This window comes from Liolophura sinensis, chromosome 7 (assembly GCF_032854445.1).
Source record: "Liolophura sinensis isolate JHLJ2023 chromosome 7, CUHK_Ljap_v2, whole genome shotgun sequence".
Classification (NCBI taxonomy): domain Eukaryota; kingdom Metazoa; phylum Mollusca; class Polyplacophora; order Chitonida; family Chitonidae; genus Liolophura; species Liolophura sinensis.
Window position 1 is genome coordinate 58,198,504 of NC_088301.1, and position 21,754 is coordinate 58,220,257.

A 21,754-nucleotide genomic window follows, 5' to 3' on the forward strand; every position below is an offset into this window, starting at 1 on the left:
ATTTATTAATTCATCACTCTCGGCTTGTCCCTTCTCACGTATCAGTTCCGCTTTCACTGTGAGCGATATGGTGCTACTATGTCTTACAAAACAAGTAATCTAAAAACAATGATACAATGACAAACATATTAAATGTTCATCTAGCCTGGTGTCAAACATAATCTCCCGAGGAGTTCCAAGTGTGAGATAATTTGGCAAGTGAAACGCAGAGAATTTTAAAGGGAAGTAATTATGAAAAATGGGGAATCTCGTTGACATCTGAGCCTAGAACTTCCTTTATGATTGATGTTTTACTCCAGAAATAAGTCTGATATGGTTGTACTAACGTTAAACTTTCCTTGTGAATTATTGATTTAGGAAACAATAACTATAAAACTCGTCTGAATAAAATTTCTGTATATAGATTTTGTGGATTGTTTCATATTTTAGACTGAAGGCAAAGCTGGTTCGTATATAAAATATGAACCAACCACGAAACTATATACGGACGGGTTAAAACCTCATTATTTCTTATGTATTACATAACAATTTCTTTTCGAAAAACTATACTTAGACGCATTTTATTGCTTAAAATACATTGAATAACAAACACATGTCGGTGACATGCAAATTTAGACGCGACAACGTAAACCACGCCCACTCGCGTGGAGAAGGTCACGGCAGTGAAGATTTTTTGACCATTTAAGGGTAACTTGGTCCTCAGGTAATTAAAAGCCGCTGAAATATTTATTTACTTGATTGGTGTTTTACGCCGTCTGACATATTTAAGAAATATGGGTATCGTTCGCTGGTAACACATTTCTCGCCTTTGAAGTAAATCTGCCGATCGACGGAAAATCTTGTACTGATTTACATGTCGCCTGTTTTAATAAACAACAACCATGCTCCCCAGTTAAAAATGGCGTCGCCCGTTATCAGGAAAAGTCAATGTATGAACTAAAATTTACATGTTTTAGATTTAATTTTAAAAAATGTAGGATGTAGTAAATTATAATAAATATGCCGATTTTTGTCACATGTACGTTCAATGCTCTTTAATTTATTTTATTTTAAGTAAATGCATTTAACCAGGAGACAAGAAAACATCTGATCTACACAGTTTTGGAAAGGAACAAGCACTACTGTATTATTTAAATCTGCAATTTTGAAATGTTTGTTACCGCTGTTAACCTGACTGATGATTGATGGCGATGGATTGACATGCTAGTGCCTGATGTTAAGCTCGAGCTGCATTTAAATGTGCTTTCCTCTCCTCCAAGCAGATACTATTCCGACCTGATACAAGTCTCGCCTTGGGCGGAGAAGTCTTGCGACACAATATTAACTAACGCATGACTTTGACAATTAACTGATGGATTTATCTATGCATTCCCTTCAAAAGCACTTGCAAGTTTTCTTTAATCACAGCACCGTTCTCTTCACTTTGTCAGATCACCTATTCTCTTGATTTATTGAAAGAGTTCGCGCACATCAAAGATTATTGGGTTCACCTGACGTCTTATCCTTTAGGACCATCATAAATAGTCATATTAACCCATCGGTATAGTAACCTCCCAGGACCCATGCATGTCAGAAAGGTATGTATGGACTCGACCCCCTACTGAACAGGTCTGATACTGAGTGACAAGAGTAATGTAAGGGCCGCGCTGACATAAACTCGCCCATCGATCTTTACAACAGGTGCTTGGCTATGCCTAATCAATAATCTCTTTTCCTGTTAGCCTGTCAAATGAAGAGTTCTGTTTTGAAAATAAATTTGCTGTGCAGTGAATTTCGAACAGAAGCTTTTCCTTGGCAACCGAATCAATATAGATAGAGAATGGAATCTAATATGAACAAGCCCAGCATTGCTTGACATTGACTGCATTTCGGAACTCACCCAAATGCTCCTAGTCACATGGATGCTGGTGGTGTGTCGCGTTTTTTCCAGTGAATAGAGGCACAACCATGTACCTGGTAATAATATCTGCACAGCTCTCTGATGCAGGATAATCACCAGCATGTCACATGGTTCTAGCTCAAAACACTCACGTTGTTAATGTAGTTCGCTTCGTCAGTGGTGTGGTATGATTTGAATCCTGATATCCTGAAACCACTCGCTTTAGACAGCAGTATATCACTGGCGAGTACCTACGTGGAACATGTATATATAACACTATTGCCGCGCACTGGGAATTAGGTAAACCTAAACTGGGAATTTAGTTCGTCAAGTATGAACCATACAATGTCATGATTTTAAGTTTCATATATATCATATTCTGTAGAACTGTTCCAAAGCTGCCTATAAAAAGCTGTTATAATGTGGCCTTAAATGGAGATTTATGAATTTCAGGATTCCAAAAAATCGATGCGATGCCCAAGTTTATTTGTTCTAGAATGAATTGTATATATGTAATTATCGATTTATTTCAAACCTATGTACCAAACCCCTAAAATGCATAAATCTGGATTCAGCTCCAGATGCTTCCTCCAGAGGACGAATCGTGGTGGAATATGTTTGTAGATGGGACAATATCCATAAACATTTGATGATTGCAATTATGATTTATGTTTAGTTATTAACTTTTGAAGGCAAACAGTTTTGTGGCACTTCAACAGTAGTCTAATGTTCGTTAAGTCTTATGTAGAGTGTACACAAACGTATAATACATGGCGAGATGTGGGTTGCAAGAATCAGGCTTGTTTTTCAAAATTTCGCACCCAGCATACAATGAATGTGTTGATGGCTTGAATAATGGAAATTTACAGTGTTTGTCACTCAGATTTAGATTTCAAAAGTTCTATAATATCACGGGGCTAGCGACCACTACTATCTCACAGTTTGTGTTCCATTTTGTTTACTCTCTACTTGAAATTCTATGTTTGCTATGAATAGAGCATAGTGCATAGTGATATTATAAACTAATACCTAGCCACCGATATACTCTATCAGCTTGATGTCTTCACAAATTAGCTCCCGCTTCATCAAGATGCAGCAAACCGTCCACTTAATTCTCAAATTGTTCTTCTCAAACATCACCATTGTGGAGTTATTTAACCATAACGGAGTTAATTCCCAAGGGCAGCTTCCAGCAACGCTTTCACACGGTAGTTTGGCTTCTAGACAAAAGTACCCAGACGAACTCCTTCGTGGATGCCACGGCACTGGTCCCTTCAGACCGCAACTTGAACACAGATATAAATTATTCTTTGTGTCTCTCCGTCACGGGTGGTAGTATACTAGGCGCATGCGAGTCACAGGAACTTCCCGTTTCAGTTCCCAAAGGGTTCATGCTGGCTCGTCCTTCACGGCCGGTCTAATTGGACCCTCCACTGAGCCCACCATAGTTTTTTCTTCTGTTATTAGTCCCATTACCCAGCTAAATTCTGTATCCGATATTCGGGTGCCAGCGCCCACTCGCAAAAGAATGCATTTAGTAGATGAATGCTGTATACATATTCAGCAAATTCTGTTTTCATCTCAAGGCTGATTAAGGACTTCCATGTCTGATGAAAGGCGCAAAGTAACCGTGTTGACAGATAATTACAAATAGGTCTTAAAACATCTTAGCTGTGCAATCCATATGCAGTTCCTATCTCCTAGTTCAGTGAAAGAAGGCAGTGATGTTTCTCCATGTACATGAAAGGTTCGATAGCTACTTTCTCACCTAAAGAAATAGCTCACCTAAACAAATAGCTTATAAGATGTCTCTTAACTTCATTTGGGCCATAATGTTTTGTAATTTTAATGTGTTTAATATTGAAGAACTTTGAGTAATTCTAGACGAGTTATGTATAATAAATTTAAATTAACATTATTGCATATTTTTTATTCATTTCTGCTTAAGGCATAATTGTGGTTGGAGGTGTGTAATTCGTTAGTATTTGAGCATTTACATGATCATTTATTTTGGAATAAATCCTTAACTGCGGTAAATTGACAAAAGACCGAATTTCACCGGTTATGTTTGACCATTTCCCAGCTATCGCACCGACGTTGCTGATATGGTTTTACTCTCTGTAGCTTTATTCTCTATGCTGAAACCTATCAACTTCAGCACACTGTTACAGCTCCTTAGACTTAATAGACCTTACAATTTCTGTATTATTATATACAAATGTTATTTGTACACATGTGCACTCTATCTTTTTCTTTTAAAAGCTGTTCTTGTTCATGTGATATTCGCCCAATCCAATGTCTGATGACAAAGGCACATCTACTGTACACTATTGTAAAATTACAATGGGGAACTCATAAACTCCATTTCGGCTGTATCAACGCGGTCCAAACATGTGAACTCATCACTTCCTGCCTTTATTACGTCACAATTATGGGTGTATGTGTGCTCATGAAACATCTATGAAGTATATAACGTCACAGAAGAAAACTTTTTGGACCTTCTGTGTAGCTCGTCCTAGAGTCTCCCATTATATTGCGGATTCTATGCTTGCCTTTCTCGTCTATTCGTTGGATTCTGAAGGCTGAAAATGCAAAATCACGTTCCAGTCCCTAAGAAGCTTGTCCGCTATTTTTTTCTCACGAACCAATCAGGAAAACTCGTACGCTGATTGAGATCTTTTATATTTCCGTGACAGTTTTCGGGCGTGCAGCGGATGGAAATGTGGATAATTCCAGTTAGAGGCTTACATATACGTTTGTGGTTCTGTCTTAGATCTGTCAGTCGAAAGAAGCTACTGAAATGGTTGGTGTGCTGAGGATAGCTTTTGTTACAAAGAGTTATCGGTTTGAATATAAAACATATCGAACGATGTGTCGTGTAAATATTTGGCTTTGATTACCGGTCTGCAGATGCGAATGGCTAAGCGTTGTGTTACATTCACCAAGCTCCTTGTTTATCGACGATTGAATCCTCATAGCATGATTATTTGTGAGTATTCATGGGACAGAATCATTACTGTGTATATAAAATTACCTTTTCACAACGATTCTCTTCTTCTGCACGTTCACTTCTCCGAGGCATTAGACCAGGTCATTTTGACTGCCACCCTGCTTCAGTCACTTACAATGGGGATGCTATGTACGTACCCATTTAAATTCAGCAATTTTCTGAATTTCTGATTCAGCAAATCAAGAACAGACAGTTCAATAGAGACACAATTCATTGTAGCGCTAACCCCCGGCAAATTTTAGAGGTCAAATCATCGGTAAATCGTACTTTTGATAACTGCGTAAAAAATAAAACAATTATTAATTATCAGTAAATTGATAACAATAAACGACTGTCTGCAATTTTTGCAGCCCATCTGGACACATATTGATTTTGGATTTGTTTATAGGTCAGTTGTCAGTATAGCAGTGGTAAGCCAGCTGATCCCCGCTACTTTGATTATTACCGGCAGATCTTTTCCTTCAAACGAGTGGCCTTGGTGATCAAAACAAAGAGTCGTATCATTGCACCGAAATCAAACCATGGGTGTGGGAAACACGGTTTCACTTCAGGATGGGCCGGAATTGCGGTTAATAAATCTATACTTTTCAGTTGCACCATGCCTGAGTATATGTATAGGCAAGCGTCAGTTCAATGGATTTGAATTTGATGCGGATGCTCGATCTAGTCGATTCCAGACCTTTTCCTCTCACCCGCAACTTCTGGTAGCATAGCTTGATAATGTTGTAAACTGTCCCATAAGTTGATTTGTTCATTTATTGATGTTCTCAAGTAATATGAAGTGGAATATATAAGTATTGCTGTACAAAGCCAAGTAATAGCTAATACGACAAAGGCGATGATCACATGCCTGTTATCGAAGATTTATTTGTATTTATCCTGACGTGATAATGGTGATGATTTGTTTTGTTTTGAAATTTCTGCAAACAAAAGCATCTGGATATCTGGGCGCCAAAGAGCACAACCGAGTGATGTTTCGATCTAACCCTGAACATGGCACAGTGATTAGAAATGAGCATGGACATATTTCAGGAGAGATAAACTCCTTTTAAATCTTTTCTACAGCTGACTCGTGAAAACATACATGATTATCATTGTGTGTCATCAACAAAACCATACCAGTAGCCTAAATATGTCCGACAAGCACCTTTATCGATTTATTATGCATACATCAATTTCAAAATTAGCGAACTGAAGGCTTCGTATAAAATGAAAAAGCTAACACTTATTTTCAATACAAAAATACTACATAAATACATATGTTTTAATAAAAAAAACATTTTCATTTAGAATACATCTCGCCTTGGGTGATTCAAGATGGAATTCGCTGCATCAAAATCTGGTCATGCGTTGTGGATGTGTTGCTGTGGTAATTTGCATGGATAATGTAAAAATGTACTATTTCTTTTCAGAACTGCGGCGATGTATCCCCAACTAACATGTCTCCCGCGGTCTCACCGTCCAACTCTAGCGACGAGTCGGAAAACGAAGGGTAAGCCCATGGTTTTATCGAGTAAACAATGAACCCAATAATGCTCTTCCTCATCTTTTAAAAACAGCGTTTATTGCTGGTAAGATAGTTATGATATTGCATGCAACCTTCCATGTGCAACGAAATGAGTTTAACATACTAAAAAAATGCGGTGAAAGGGCATCTTTATATGAGTTCGGGGATTGATCTGTACCATTTCAAATTCGCCCTCAGGCGCAAGGACGTCAAACATTGTGCAGGGTTAATACATGAATTGACGCTCAGACGCGCAGGTGTATTGGCTGTCGGAGATTAGGGCTAGTGGAAGGCCTTGTGTAGGGTCCAGCGTATAATGACGACCAATTATTTGGCCTTATGTGTAAACAACGGACCATCATGACAGCAATCCATAGTTTGTCATCTTAGGAACGGCAATTGACGGAGTCCACGCACTCAGACTACTGTCAATCTTGCACAACACAATTTTCGAGACTATATTTGCATGGTTTCATTGAAAATGTGCAACGCGTGGCATTCACCCTAATAGGCCTGAACGGATGAGTGGAGTTAATCTGTTGATTTGTTAAGTCCTTGTCAGCTCCCCATCATTACCCATTACACTCGTACAACGGATATTAGAACAAACTGCAAAACTTGATCATGCTGAATAAATCTTTAATTCACCAACACTTACGCGTAAGTCGTCGAATCACTTCCACAGGAAGTCAGAGTGAATTCGTGTGGTAAAACAAGATAACTGTTCGAAAATTTCAGATAACCCTTTCGGGACAACTGAGAACACTAAGGACCCTTACAAGAACAGGGAAAATATTAGCCAGTATAGAACTATCTAGTTCAACAGTAAGTTACGCACCAAGGGAATCACAATCAGGCACTGTTTATTGAAGAAAATAAAGTAAATAGCATGTTACCTGCAATGCCATCTGATGTCAGGTTAACAGCAAACCTTGTGATTCCTACGCAATAGACATATGCACAACATCATAGAGTAATTGTACTACAAAAATACATACAAAGGGTATGGTCAATAACAAGTTGTGCTATCACCGTATATTTTCTTTTATCCTATATTAGGCTCACCGTATCCATCGTTCAGTGGTCTGAGATATCGTATTATCTAATTTTGTTGTGTGTTTCCATAGATAACTAGGTGGAATACTGATTCCTCACACACCTAATGGCTACTGAAGTAAGAGATAGATTCCACCAAAGTGGTGATGGTGGAATCATCACCAAACACGATACGATTTGCAGGAGCGGGCAGGATTACGTAGCATAGCATGCCCTTATACATCTGAACGCTCGTGTAAAGCTTTGATCTGTCTCATGGTGGTGACCCTAATTGAAACAGGTCGCTGAACTGGCGTTTTATAAGACATCTACATTTAAACGCTTCCCACGCTCCAACGCATATTTATTACTTCAAACACAATCCTCATATATATCAGTAATTGGCCCAGATGCTAGACAAGTGCTATTGTGGACTCATTTACGCTTTATACTTCGAGGAAGTCGATGTGTATTAACAAGAGATAAACGCATATTTCAGCTATCTAATGAGAACATATATGGAATATTACGTGTTGTTTCTGCCTGCTGGCAAGATTCCTTAAGGCCACATTTATCGATGAAATCATTTCATCACCATTGTTACCAAGTTTATTTCAGTAGTACCCATGCTGTCCTCTTTCCATTTTGTGCAAGAGGTTAACATGTACATGCGTTTGATTCCCTGCTGAGAGTTATAGAAAGCAAGCATACGCGATAGAAAGATGTGAACTGACATAGAATGGTGGATGGTGAGATACTTAAATAAACAATAATACCAGGTATGATTAGGAAATCCTTTTTAAAGAAGTAATATATATGTTAGTAGAAGGTAAAGGCGAATGATTTATTTACCATTAGCCCGGATTACAGTTATTCAGTATATATTTGAGCACGCCCTGAGACACTTGAGCCTGCTCAGCTGTCTGGCCGCTCTATTCATCAGAATCCAGGCCATCGACATCAAGGCAAGCAAGCGTAAGTCACTTCCTCTTTCCTTCTCATCGCTGCTGGCTCATTTACTAACCTGCCTCCCTTACGCCAAAAAACACAAGGAACTACCAACAACAAACAGGGACTGTGCCTCGATTGTCGTGTAAGTTTGTATGGACGAGGAATAGGCGGGTTTATTCTGCAAGTATATAGATTTGTCATCGTCGCAAGGTAAGCAGTATATACACATACAATATGCGTTATTCAGTTCCTGTTTAACAATGAGGTATTTGATTATACCTGCTCGCTCATTGTTCATAGAGCGTTGATGACAACCGCCCGGCTCGTTTGCCCGTTTGCAGGCTTAGTATTTCGTTGAACATCACTTACCTTCCACCGTCAATTCGTCAAAAATTCGTCAATAACTTGCTAACGGTCTGCGGTTTATGATGCCCATAACTGTGACAGACAGAGTAAGAGTAAAAAATTTTTGGAGTTAGACAGCAATCTGATACATTATTATATATTTCCTTTTAACAACTTAATTTGGTGTCATCTATACAAATTCATATGCAAAACCTTTAGTTTACAGAGCTTTAATAATGAATCCTTGGGAACAACTGTCAAATTAAGCCTTTACATAAACAGTTTATTTCTGAGTGCAAAGATGTAGCAGATCTCAGTTCACACAGAAGTGTGCTTCCTGTAATCCAGGGCTATCCTGTATATAAAGCAAAAAAAAAAACAGCACAAACTTGCATACAGTGATGACGGAAACCCCAGATCGGAAATGTAAACCAGTTTTGATGCATTATTACTCTACCTTGCTAAACGTTTTCATCAGATAATTGTACCCAAAGATTCCCTTGTTCTTAAACAACAGCAGTGCAGTGCATCTGTCATTAGTCCGGGGCACATTCATCCGGTGATCACTAATAGATGCTGACAGGTATAATTATATAGGATTAATGACAATAATCAGGTAAGAGATATATGATGGGTGATGTCAATGTGCGTCATTAGACTCGTTGTACAGGTTATCCAGAGAACAATATTAGAGCATGGCAACATAATTTAACTGAGCAGATGCTTTAGAAGCCGTACTCAGTTACCAGGGTGGTCAATAAATGGTAGTTATAGGCAGAAAGTTGTACAGAAACCCACGAGGATGCAAATGTAGGTGAAATTTCCCGTACAATTACTGATGGTACTGTTCTTATATTAGAATATGTCGAAAATTTTCTGGCACAGGGAGTTTTTTGTGGATAAACTATGCCAAAAATATGACGATATTTTACATGTCGTCATTTTGTATTAGTGTCCTAATTGTCTAAATTAGATTTTTATTTAGCTGCCAAAAACAGATGGTGACTTTTACTCTGTACAACGTTAAATTTATTCCGTTTAGAGACTTGGGAAGACAGGGACCAGGTGTGGCGAGGTCCCTAGATGTTAGGTAAGTCGAACCCAGGGCAAGAAACAGCAATTCATCATCTTTCCACCGCTAACCTCACTTTGAGCTGCAATCGAGACCTCGGAGGAGGCGTGTCGCGTGTCACAGTAAGATCAGGCGATGAGCACTATTCCTCCATCCCTTCAGTAATCGCTCTCTCTCTCTCTCTGAAGGTGAAGAAGTTAGACGGAATGGCAGCGGTTCACAACCACCCATGCGGCTATCTGTTGTATGCAAATTTGCCAACGAGCATTTTAGAGAAGCTTTGTTAACAAGTGACTTATGGATTTGAACAGGGCGGAATAGGGGAAAAGGGAAGTTTTGGACCTTCTGTATTCATGAAGGCATGTTCATCTGTTAGTCCAGGTATCTAAGATGATGTCAGATTGGCGTGTTGTTTGCGGCGTGTAATTCTCCATCAATGGCCGTGTTTTGCGCTGTAACTCTTTTGCTCATTGATTGTTAGGTTTTTGTGGCATTCGGGCATTATTGTTTTCAATAATGGAATACCTAAGGATGATAGGTTTCTTCTCCCTTTTGATTTGTACTTAACCATGCCTCCTATAAAACCGAAACTTCCTGTACTTATTACCCGGAGAAGGTTTGCTTGGAGCTAGAAATGCATGGAGTTTGTTGATATTTTTGCACGTTTACACTTCCCGGGAAAATGTATATGATGACAACATGAGATAAACAAAATATATGCATGAACTGCACATCCTAAACATTTACATTTTTACATATATATTGATAACGTAACCACTTATTGACTATAGCATATTTGGTATGCTTAGCCAAATGGTTTTGTATTCTGGACATGGAGTAATATCATGGAAAGTAGGCAAAGTGTTCCCACAGAAAGGTTATAATTAGTGAAACACAAGTGATAGAGGCTTTGCCCATCGGACCTAACGGGCATTAGCTATTCTCTCGAAATTGCACCATTCCCCAGGGTACCAGTAGTCTTGTTACCGAAACCAGATAATAGTACTAAGAAGAAGCGCCTCAGCAGAAGGGATAAAATGTGAAATGTATGAATAATGAAAGGAAGAGAATGTCAATTCGATAACAGCCCAAAGGTAGTAGAAACTGGTCCAAAGCGTAGGTTAAGGGATGTTCTCCAGCATACCGTGTCCATGACGAAACAATGCAGAATGGAAGACGAAAAGTGAGTTCTGCCAAAGGAAATCTTAACATTCTCACCACATTCCTTGGGTCAGGTTGCTCCCAGTTTTTTTTTTGTGACAGATGAAAGAGCTCTGATCCTTCACTACATCCACTACCCAGTCAAAATTAAATGTTCGAACATAGTTGATCTGAAAGTCAGTTGTGAACTTAGATGGGCCAGGCAATGGCATATCGGTTTGTGGCACATGCTTAATTCCTCTGCATGTACATAACATTGGCACTTTCCATACATTTCAGTCCATCTCGGTGGTTAATTAGAAGTCGAAGACGAAGCTCTGAGGACGTCTCCAGGAGTATAACCCCAGTCGCCTGCATGCCTCAAATCCACCCCAAGAAAATGCTCATTAAACGGAACACCGTGGCTGACTTTGCCTGCAGTCGGCCGGGGTCAAACACAGATGGTGAGTATGACTCAATTCTTTTTAATTGACCGTTTTAAAGTTCAGTTCTTGTGAGATTCAGTATTGATTGGACAGGGCAAGTCATACTCCTTCAGTGGTACATCTTTAAAGGAGAAGAAAACATAAAAATGATGCCAAAATCAGTTGAAAGAGCGTCAAAACTTTTTTGCGAATATGGTCTTTAATAATTTTATTGTGTTTTTTTTTTCAGGAGAAAAGGGTATTTGAGAATATTTTTGTATGGTGGGTATTTGGGACCACCTTTGGGATTTATCGCCGTTGCATAATAATGTTCTAAATACAGATGTGATGTAAGTCTAATAAATTTATTTCAATGATATTCTTTATACCCAACCATGTGCATTTAATTTGAATTATGAAAATATTTATGAATATATAAAAAATATAAATATGACCAAAATCCAGGTTGAACATGTGTTTAGCTGAAAAGACCAAATTTTAGTGCAAAATATATTTATTAAACAAGTGTGACATCCTCATTTGTAACATTATTACTCAAAGACTATATATACCAAAAGGTGGTCCCAAATACCCACCATACAAAACTTGTTTTCAAGCGTCTTTTTCTATTTAAAAAAATATCAAAATAGTAAGGAATACCACATTTATGAAAAACTTTTCCTGCTCTTTCATCTGAACTTTGTGTAATTTTCATGTTTGTCCACCTTTAAGTATCTACAGCAGGCTTTGGAATAGTCCTGTTAAAACAGGGGTCAGTTGCTGAAGGTTTAAGGGTCTAAAATATTGATATTTAGGGCCACATGTTAAAATAGTAAGACTTGAGCGATGATATCATGTGTTCACATGCATCAAGCCTTTCACTTTCTTCCATTTGCCATGCCCACTGTTATCATAACAGTGAAAATTCAGTGCGGATAGAACATTAATCACTTAAAATAAATAGATAAACATTATTTATTTACTCTTGTCTTTATGATGCCTTAATGTCACCCTAATATTTGTCTACGCTTCAGCACAGTATATATATATATATATATATATATATATATATATATATATATATATATATATATATATATATATATATATATATATATATATATATATATATATATATATATATATATATATATATATATATATATATATATATATATATATATATATATATATTCTTTCTTTCTGCCTGAAGATGGCCTAATAGTTACTCCGAACTATAGATTACCAAATATGTTGACTTGACTATTTCGGGTCTCTCGCTTTGTTTTATGGAAAACCGTAGACATATATATGGAAACAATCCATCTGAAGTTTCAAATATTTATATAAATACATTTATACATGTACAGCTTCACCATGATGTTGTACGAACTTTATTCCATGATCTAAATACCAGTTCAGTCTTTTTGAATGCCCTCTTTCAAAATCATGTCTAACTGATACTTCTGGTTGCTCCAAGCACCGTATTGCTTCGCTCCAGAACTATCAAAGTTCACAGCCTGAATTTCGGTTGAAATAACCGCGAGGTAAAACAACAGTATCATTCGTTAATGCACACGTTTAAAGAAAAACATCAGTCAACAATACCGTTCTTACCGTTCTTCGTTATGAAGTGTTAAACTCTAAAGGTCAGCATTTCTTTCCACATCCCACAAGACTGGATTGCCAGACTGTAACTCGGTTCTTTTACATACACTGAGATAATGGGGTTGTCTGTATTGGTGTGCCAATTTATCATGGAACACACTTACGACTAGAACTTTTACCCTGGAGACTGACAACCCGGCTGGCTAGCACTACGCTTACTGGACGAATAAAATTGATATAACCGAATGCATACATTGAGATTTGCGAGGAAATGAAATACGTACATCTACATAACACTAGGTAAGTTTTTTATGACGATAACCTGTCATTTCGTTTGCAGAAATATACGGAAATGCTCTGCATACTACGTGCACACATTACGCTTATTTACATTTGTAAGATCCTGTGGCTGAGGTGATCGTCATAAATGTTTCATTCAGAAAGTTTTTCAAGCGCCTTGTTTATAAGTGTATGTGAGCGTAGCTGTAATATGACACGTTCTGACACGTTCTGCTTTGCATTCAACTGAATAGCATTTTTGAGTTCATCCTAACGTCAATGCAACCATATTTTGTTTTGCATGTAATCAGATTAATTTTTTACGTGCATATGTTGTTTGTTGTATACAAAACATAACGCAGCTCTCTTAGAGCTGTTGGAGAGAAACGTTAATCCAGAACGGTACACATACAAAAGTGAAATTGGCAATAATCAGCTAGAGTCAACTTTGTCTAAATATATTTTAAAATATATCAGATGATGGACTAAATAGGGCACAGAATATTAAAATACACGTCGGACACAATACAACACTTGGCACAAGCAGAAAATTTGGCATGAGTACTTCAAGTTGGAACATAAGTAGTTACCAACTGTTAGACTAGACGTGTTGAACAGTTGAAACGACCGACAAATGTGAGTTGTGAGAACTGGGGATGATGTAGAGAAACTGTACAACACCACAGCTAGCATCCATGAATATGATCAGGGTTATTCTGACAATCCTTTAAGGTAACTTGGGCATTATTTACTCATCTTAAATACATTGAGTTTAAATTTGATTCTTCGCAAAGTACTGCATTAGCACAATATACCAGACGGCAAATAGCTGTCAAATAGCAAAGGAATAAAATAAAATGCACTGTACAATAACTTAAATATACTATAAAACAAGATTTATCCAAAGCTAAAATTTATATATTGTAGAAAAGAAAACGAGACAGGCATTTTCTTTCCGGAAATTGGTAAGTATGAACGTTGGGCTCCGTAGATAGCTCTTTATAACTCAAAATCGTCATCATATACATTCTGTACCAGTCAGTGAGGTTCTTTCAGAATATATAACCTCTTTTATAAACGCAAAACCCCTCATCCTCCAGACAGGTCAGATGTGACCCAGAATGGCCGCCGTAGGCAGCCCATTAGCATCTATTTAGTGAGTTGCAGGCAGGTGCATTTTTCAAAAGGTGTAAATGTACAGATGCATCTGAATCCAGAACATTCAGACTTTTAATGCAGTTTTGTACGACAACCTATTTACATTTTTAATTGCATAGGTCTACATGTCTGTGAAAGTTATGTGGTGTTGAAATGCGTATGAAATACGTCACGTACATACTTGTGTGTAACTTGGAGCCTATTGTCCACATCCTCTACAAAGGCCTCCTTGGCTCAGCTGATTAATGCTCTGGCTCGCTGCGACTATCCAGTTTTTAAGCAATGAGATCACGTCTTCGCATTAAGCTCCCGCGGACTTGTATGTTAGGTACTGGCGAAGGAGATATCTTACCCCAAATCCTCCGTTTTCTTCATATATGACAATCCAATCAGTTTACACATACATACTGTATTCTTGAAATCATTCGCTTCGATTCTTGTAATCTCATAGTTTCTGTGGTATATTTCAGCGTCGATCAAGAAGTAAAGACTCCATTGTCCAACTGGGTGATGTACTCAGCCAAATGAAAACATCCGTTTTCAAAGACAACCATCTGGCAGCCTTCAAGGTAAGATATGATAACAATATGGTTTAGAGCGACTTCATTGATGGGAGGCTCCTGGGTCATCGCTTCTTTTATGATATCATATTTTCCTTGCTTTCCTCAGTATGTTTCTGGCATCTCTTGTTTTCCTTATTTATTCTGTGTAACAAAGAAACTGTTTTCAGCTTGGATTTAATCAATAATGTGCAAAGTATACAGTCACAGCCCAAGCCATGCACCAGTAAAACCATATCCAAACTTTAATTCCTAGATTAATTATTGAAATTAACATCGCAATCCATGAAAGGTATCTATAATTTTAACGCAAGATTGTCGCCTGAAAGTAGAAGTAGTCAGCACTTTCCAATGATGTCGGAAGGCACATGTTTGCAATAGCTGATCTGTCAATTCCAGAACGTGTAGCCTGCACAGTTTAGGTTGAAATATTGAAAACTCCAAATTTTCATGTTATGACGTACCATTGAAGAGAAGGTCCTGTATTATATGGTATTATTGTATTTGTGTGTATATTTTGATTCCTCATGTTTTGTACACACTTGTCTATGCTGACGACTGTGCAGCCTACTCTGATTTGTCGTGTTTCTTTTAGTTATAATCAAGAGGAAATGACCCTGAATTTACGATTTGAGTACTGATTTCACTCAGTCGCCTTGAACATACCTTTCGTCTTTCCGACATCATTGAAAACTGTTTACTGTTTCTCTTTGCATGATTCCTTCCTATTTTCATACGTCATATACTTTCTTAGATCTTTGGTAGTTTGTGTTATACGACGTTTTGGGAATTGGCCTTGCGAGTACTGACCTGGAAAGTCCTCACTGCTTGATTCTATGCGAAAGACCTAAATGGCTTAGTAGAACACACTCACTTTTTCAGTGTTTCTTAGTTGTCAACCTTTCTGATGTTTGTGTCCATTCCGTTACATTTCCTGTTTGCTGTTTAAATATTGAGCCAACAGCTCACTACTCGGTCGGTTATATGTCCTGTATGAGTCTTGCGTGTATGGAGTAAATACAAACACATTTTTAGCATTCTCATTTTCAGAATCCCAAATAAGCTACAACCCAGGCCTGGTTATGCCTATATCGCGCCAATTAAGCACAGCGTGTCGGTATAAGAATTTCAATCGATAAATCCGATAAAGTTTTTATTTTTACTATATTCCCATCTGTCAATATTAAATGCAGAGAACTAAAACATGACACTGCAGTCGGATAACTTAGACAATCACAATCTGATCTGGTTGTACGGTCCAACAAACTCGACTTGGAACCATCGATGTGGAAGTCAGTATGGTCCCTTGGGCCTCTTAGATTCTGTTCTACTAAATTCCCTGGCTTTTGTTTTATGTTTCGATTCTGTGTGGTTTGTTCTGCAGGATTTACATTGGTCCGATCTCATGAACAGTTGGGATAAGGAAAAGAAAGCCGAAATGTCACCCGGTGAATTAAAGAGACGAGAGGCCGTATGGGAACTTTTTAAAAGTGAATGCGTCTTCTTAATCGATCACCTGATGGTTCTCAAACACGTGAGTTTTCTCGTCGCCATATTGCTACTGATCATGAATCTGATACCTCGGAGATTGTCTTATAGTCACTAAAAGCAGTTCAGCATATTTTGAGCAAAATAAATGTCTATTACTCCTCAATAAATCTGTGGTATTACCATAACATGTACTAAAACCATGCCATACAGGTTTTTTTAATACTTTGCTTAGTGTGATTTTCATTGATACACGTCGGATACACGATAGTCTAACTCGTATTTAAACTCGTAAGACAATCATGTGTAATGTTTGATCTTTGTTATGTTATTGGTCAGTTGTCTGAAAACAGAAATAGGTTCTCTTCAAGTATTTGTAAATGATTTATGACTTTATTTCTTACTTTGTATATCAGTATGACGTTCTCTTTAACATGCTATTTCTACACTTTGAAGTGTTTCCTGGAGCCACTTAAAAACGTGCAGGTTGAGGGATTTCTGATGTATGCTGAACCTGAGGCACTGTTTGGAAACCTTGACGAACTGTGCTATGTAAGTAATGCCTATGCCATTCGCAATAAAATTAATATAATGTGTTTACTCAGATTACTGTCAAAATGAAGGCTCTAAATTAAGTTTCGTGTAAACAGCTCAGTTCGCAATGTTTGTGATGCAAAAGAAAGGATATTCGACATGTAGCTATTACTTGTATCTGTTGATGTAGTTGATGTTGATATCACTTAATATTTTCATATTTTAGGTGAGTTACACATTTTCAAAAGAATTCATCGCCGCCCTTGTGAAGCACACGAGTGACACAGACTTCGGTTCCACGAAAATATTAATCAAGGCTTTTCAAAAGGTAAGTATATTAGAGATTTACGTATAGTACTGTAAGCACGTCCATCGCCTTGGTGTATCAGGTCATTATTTTCCATTGTTTCCTCCCATTGGGAATGTCCCGTGGTCCTAATAAACCTCCATGGCTGGAGAAAGAAAATTGACTTCGTCATCGGACTCCAGAAATAGACCAAATCCTTGCAATCTGGATCACTGTGTCTTCTATTTGCTCTCCATATTAAATGTTGAGAACTGAGCTGGTCTATTGGTAGATTTCCTGTCAGGAAAGGGCATGTGTCAACATGGTCACTGGTAGGCAAACGTGACTAATAAAAATAAATTATTCATCAGGTTTCGGCTAATTATATTCTATCCATGACGGCCCGTTTGATTTAATTCAACCCATTAAACGTAAAATGACATGTTTTTCTCTTCACTTCCCTACATGTAGTTTTTGCTTGTGAAAATGTGGATACATAACATAGCTGTAAATTCTTCCTATATTGACGATCACAGGAAAAAATGGAATTTACAGGGTTTTCTGCTTTGTCTGAGTTTCTAGCTACAAGCTTCAGAAACTAGATAATTTTCTGCACAAGACAGTTCTCATAATAAATTACTTCGTTGCCAAACACCGATTCCAAAAAATAACAACAGTTTGTTGTTATCCCTGATGTATAGGTTTAAAATCTTGATGTGCCCAAACGTTGCTTCTTCGTGGTGCATCTTTTAATCATGACAGCAACCCTGGGTCTTCGATTGACGGATGTGCAAGTTAATTGAAGCCTAACCTTTTTCAAAACCGGAACTTGGTGTCATTCATTCGAATCCGGTCTAGTATATTGCAAGAGTTGTAGTGCATCCCATAAAATAACACATCTGGCTGTGCGTATACAATTTTCTAAATTAAGGGAAATTATCTAAATGTTCAGAGGAAGAATTATAACAATGTCTGCACCATTAGCTTTGCCTCATTATCGTAAACCACAGACCTGGCTGTTAACAGCAGCTAAATAATTCATAGGTAGCTTCCAGTAAGCCATCGACTACTTTTCGTTCCCGTTGTGTCTGTGCTTGACAGACAAACAGGCAGAGCCGCCAGGTCGGGCGTGCATATACAGTACGGCTTTGACTTGGATGATCTGTACCATAGGTAGAGGCAGTCATTATGTCAGGAAACCAAAATATACATTGTTAATGGAGCGGAGTTGGGGTATTACATACTTCATTATATGTGCATTATATATTTCATCAGTATATATATATATATATATATATATATATATATATATATATATATATATATATATATATATATATATATATATATATATATATATATATATATATATACTGAACACTTATGTAAATGTGGATAATTGCTTTCAGTTTTCATCCCTATCACGAGATGCTGGTGTCTACCATACCTACTGTCTGAATTATATGAATGCTCTAAACTATCTTGAACAGCTAAGACGGAAAGATGATTTCTGCGAGTTTGAAAAGGTGAGAATTTGAAGGTGATCGAAATGCCGATGTACTGAGAAAACACTCGTGTTAATTACGCGCTGTAGTTTGTTGCCTTTTGGTTTATCCAGACGGTCTCCAGTAATTGATCTAGAATTCCTCTTGATTATAAACTTCCAATGTCCACATTATGGCTGCAATCCAGTGCCGTCTGACACCTGGCGGCATAGTTTCCCCTCTGCTGACTAAAGAACTCTCAGTAACGTCTGTTTCTCTCTTCTCTTAACCTTTTGAGACCGAGATGAATTCTCAAACGGAGCAAGGGGAAATTATACACAGCCGAACGGCTCAGTTTGGGGCTTCCTTAATTATAGCCAAACAAATGTAAACGTAATAGAAATCCTGAACCTTTCTTGAAAAACAGCTCCTTGCCAATATCGCCTAGCGTCAACATTACTGCTCCCTTAAACCGAAAAACACAGCTATTTGCTTGCTTTTGTATAAGATGGCACTGTAATGGAACTGTAAATGTTAGCTCCTTGCAAGCCGCAGTCTGTGGCCAGCTGGTGAGGTTTAATCAATGAGATTGATTGTAAGCAACAGTTCATCACCTTATCTACCCGGTTCCATAGAAGGTGTAGAAATATACTTAATAGAGACCTTTTGCTAGAACTAGCAAGTTCAACTTGTAACTTATAACTTCACACTAGAATAGATAAACTAATTCTGGTTTGAATTTACTAGTTGCAAGTTTGTAGTTATAACTTCTAACTAAAGGTCTCTAACGTTTACGCCGGTTGCATGCAGGATGCATGGCGTAATCCAACAAACCTTAGGTAACCTCAAGCCCTTGCGAAGGCTGTGCCAGTAACAATTGCAATAGCTTGTCGTATGTGCATACAGTGCCTTGCATGTTTCCTGAATTGTCAGTTCTTACCCATCGGTTGCCTGAGGAACACATTTTTTATTTTATTTCTAGTTTTGTGAACAAGACATGAGATGTCACAGGCTACAGTTAACAGACCTTCTGGTGGCACCTATGCAGCATTGTACCAAATTACCATTACTTCTCAGTAACATCAGAAAGTACACGGAGGACATAGACGAGAGGACGCAACTCACCGAATCTATTCAAACGGTGGAAAACTCCTTGAGTATGTAACCAAATAAATTCTGTCCATGTGATTTTGTCAAGTGACATCTACATCGAAATGACTTGAGTGAGAGCTGAATATATATAGAGCATATTAGATATCAAAACTTTGAAGATGTGATTGATTTCAACGGATATTAATGTCATACTGAGTCAGTTTTACATATATTTGGAATTAAAACTTTTGTTTACGTGCCTTCTATATGTAGTATGTTTTTATACAAATGGAACATTTTGATTGATAACAGTCCCCATATGTAAACATTACTCAGTGATTTTGGTGTTTTATTTGCCACATTTCAGAACAACTCGAAGACAAAATGAAATGGGTAAAAAACTATGAAAGAGTACAAGAAATTCAGCAGATGCTTGTATGGCCGCCAATTACAGAACTGGACTCCAAAGCTTATATTCCAGAGGTCAGTTATAGGTTATATACGTGGTGCTTCATGTTTAAAAGTAACTGTTTTCATGCTGTCTTACCCACTCCTAATCCTGCTGAGGACACAAGGGACCCAGTTTCAGTAGTGATTCTGGTTATATAGGAGAAAGCCTGAACATTTCTATCTACAGAGTTTTAGCCCACGAGCTTGGGGAAATGGTTTGATGAAAAAGCGGGTTTCTCCATTCGCTAACATGTCTACTCTAAAGGTTAGCAGAACGTTTTGTAGGCCTCGATCGGCCTGGCGACGCGAGGAGACCGGCTTATCGGTGGTAATCGTTTGGCCATTTTCTCAGACAGCGCAGCCTGATTGTGGTTTGATCGACGGTCATCATTCTCTTTACAGTTATCTGGCCCTTCCGAGCTGTATGGGGACTTGAATACCCGCTACGTCTGGTCACTTCTACACCAGTACTTAAAGAAATTATTCTGGGCATGAAATAGACGGCTGTTAGCAATCAGTCTGCCATGAGATACATAAGACAATAAATTCTCAATTTGCGCGAGCAAAGGTCTATTTTCTGTTGCAGACCGACAGTAGCGTGATCTTGATAATTTCAGCCTTAAAACGTAAACACCTTATGTTTGGTGCATGTCGTTATTCGTAAGAGCATTGGTCTGCCACTGCTTTCTGGCTCTGTGGTACTCTATCATTATATAGTAAGCAATTGCTCCTGATTTATGTGACCATAAAAGTTGTCGAGCTAGTTTTGAAGCGAATAAAGAGTGATGTCACGATGCTGAGGCACCAATAATTGTAGAGAAGGGTTTGGTTTTGTGGGACGTCTGGCACAATGTGTAACTTAGCTAGGATGTGTCGACGTCCAACTACATGTATGTATCGTGGCTCCTTCATGCTGCTGCAAGCTTTGTCGACCAGGGGATGTCTAGATGAGTGATGGAAAAGAGAATTGTCAAAGGACGCATCATAGATTATATATCCCACTCTGAGCGGAAGAGATTATAACCCGTCCGTTTATTGCACTGATCTCGTGCTGAGAGAAACTGTGCCAATCGTGCATCCTTTGATGTTCGCTTTTTACAGATCTCCACAAATCATCCTATTATAACTGAGGAAACTATTGACCTGTGGTTTATTCTTTGCAGGCAGTCTGTTTTATTTTATTAATGGTCGGTTGATCCATTCTTTTGTTGACTCATACAGCTATGACAAATGATTTTGTTGATTTTTTACTCATTTTTTGTTCAGTTTCTCAAATCGACTTTGATCAAACAACCATGTGAAAGACTTCTGGCGAATCCCAAACGACAGCTTCTCCACGAAGGTCCACTATCAATGATTGGTAAGTCTAAATGACGACATAATATTACTTATTTATGATAAAATGATTTTCAGCTTTAAAAAAACTTTGAAGCGGATGGCGAATACACTGA

At 38.0% G+C, this 21,754-nt stretch overlaps 1 protein-coding gene across 2 annotated transcripts in view; it reads left to right on the forward strand.

Annotated features, from left to right (window-relative positions):
• LOC135470325 (pleckstrin homology domain-containing family G member 7-like) overlaps positions 1–21,754 on the forward strand; it is a 46,134-nt gene that overhangs the window by 18,064 nt on the left and 6,316 nt on the right. Inside the window, exons 3-13 of one of the 2 annotated variants that reach the window (XM_064749189.1) lie at positions 6,302–6,381; positions 11,240–11,403; positions 14,179–14,216; positions 14,880–14,978; positions 16,354–16,503; positions 16,914–17,009; positions 17,218–17,319; positions 18,687–18,803; positions 19,744–19,918; positions 20,221–20,336; positions 21,570–21,663. In XM_064749189.1, coding sequence (XP_064605259.1) covers positions 6,302–6,381; positions 11,240–11,403; positions 14,179–14,216; positions 14,880–14,978; positions 16,354–16,503; positions 16,914–17,009; positions 17,218–17,319; positions 18,687–18,803; positions 19,744–19,918; positions 20,221–20,336; positions 21,570–21,663 — 1,231 coding nt within the window. The remainder of the gene's footprint in view (positions 1–6,301; positions 6,382–11,239; positions 11,404–14,178; positions 14,217–14,879; positions 14,979–16,353; positions 16,504–16,913; positions 17,010–17,217; positions 17,320–18,686; positions 18,804–19,743; positions 19,919–20,220; positions 20,337–21,569; positions 21,664–21,754) is intronic. The other variant, XM_064749190.1, reaches the window with a different exon arrangement.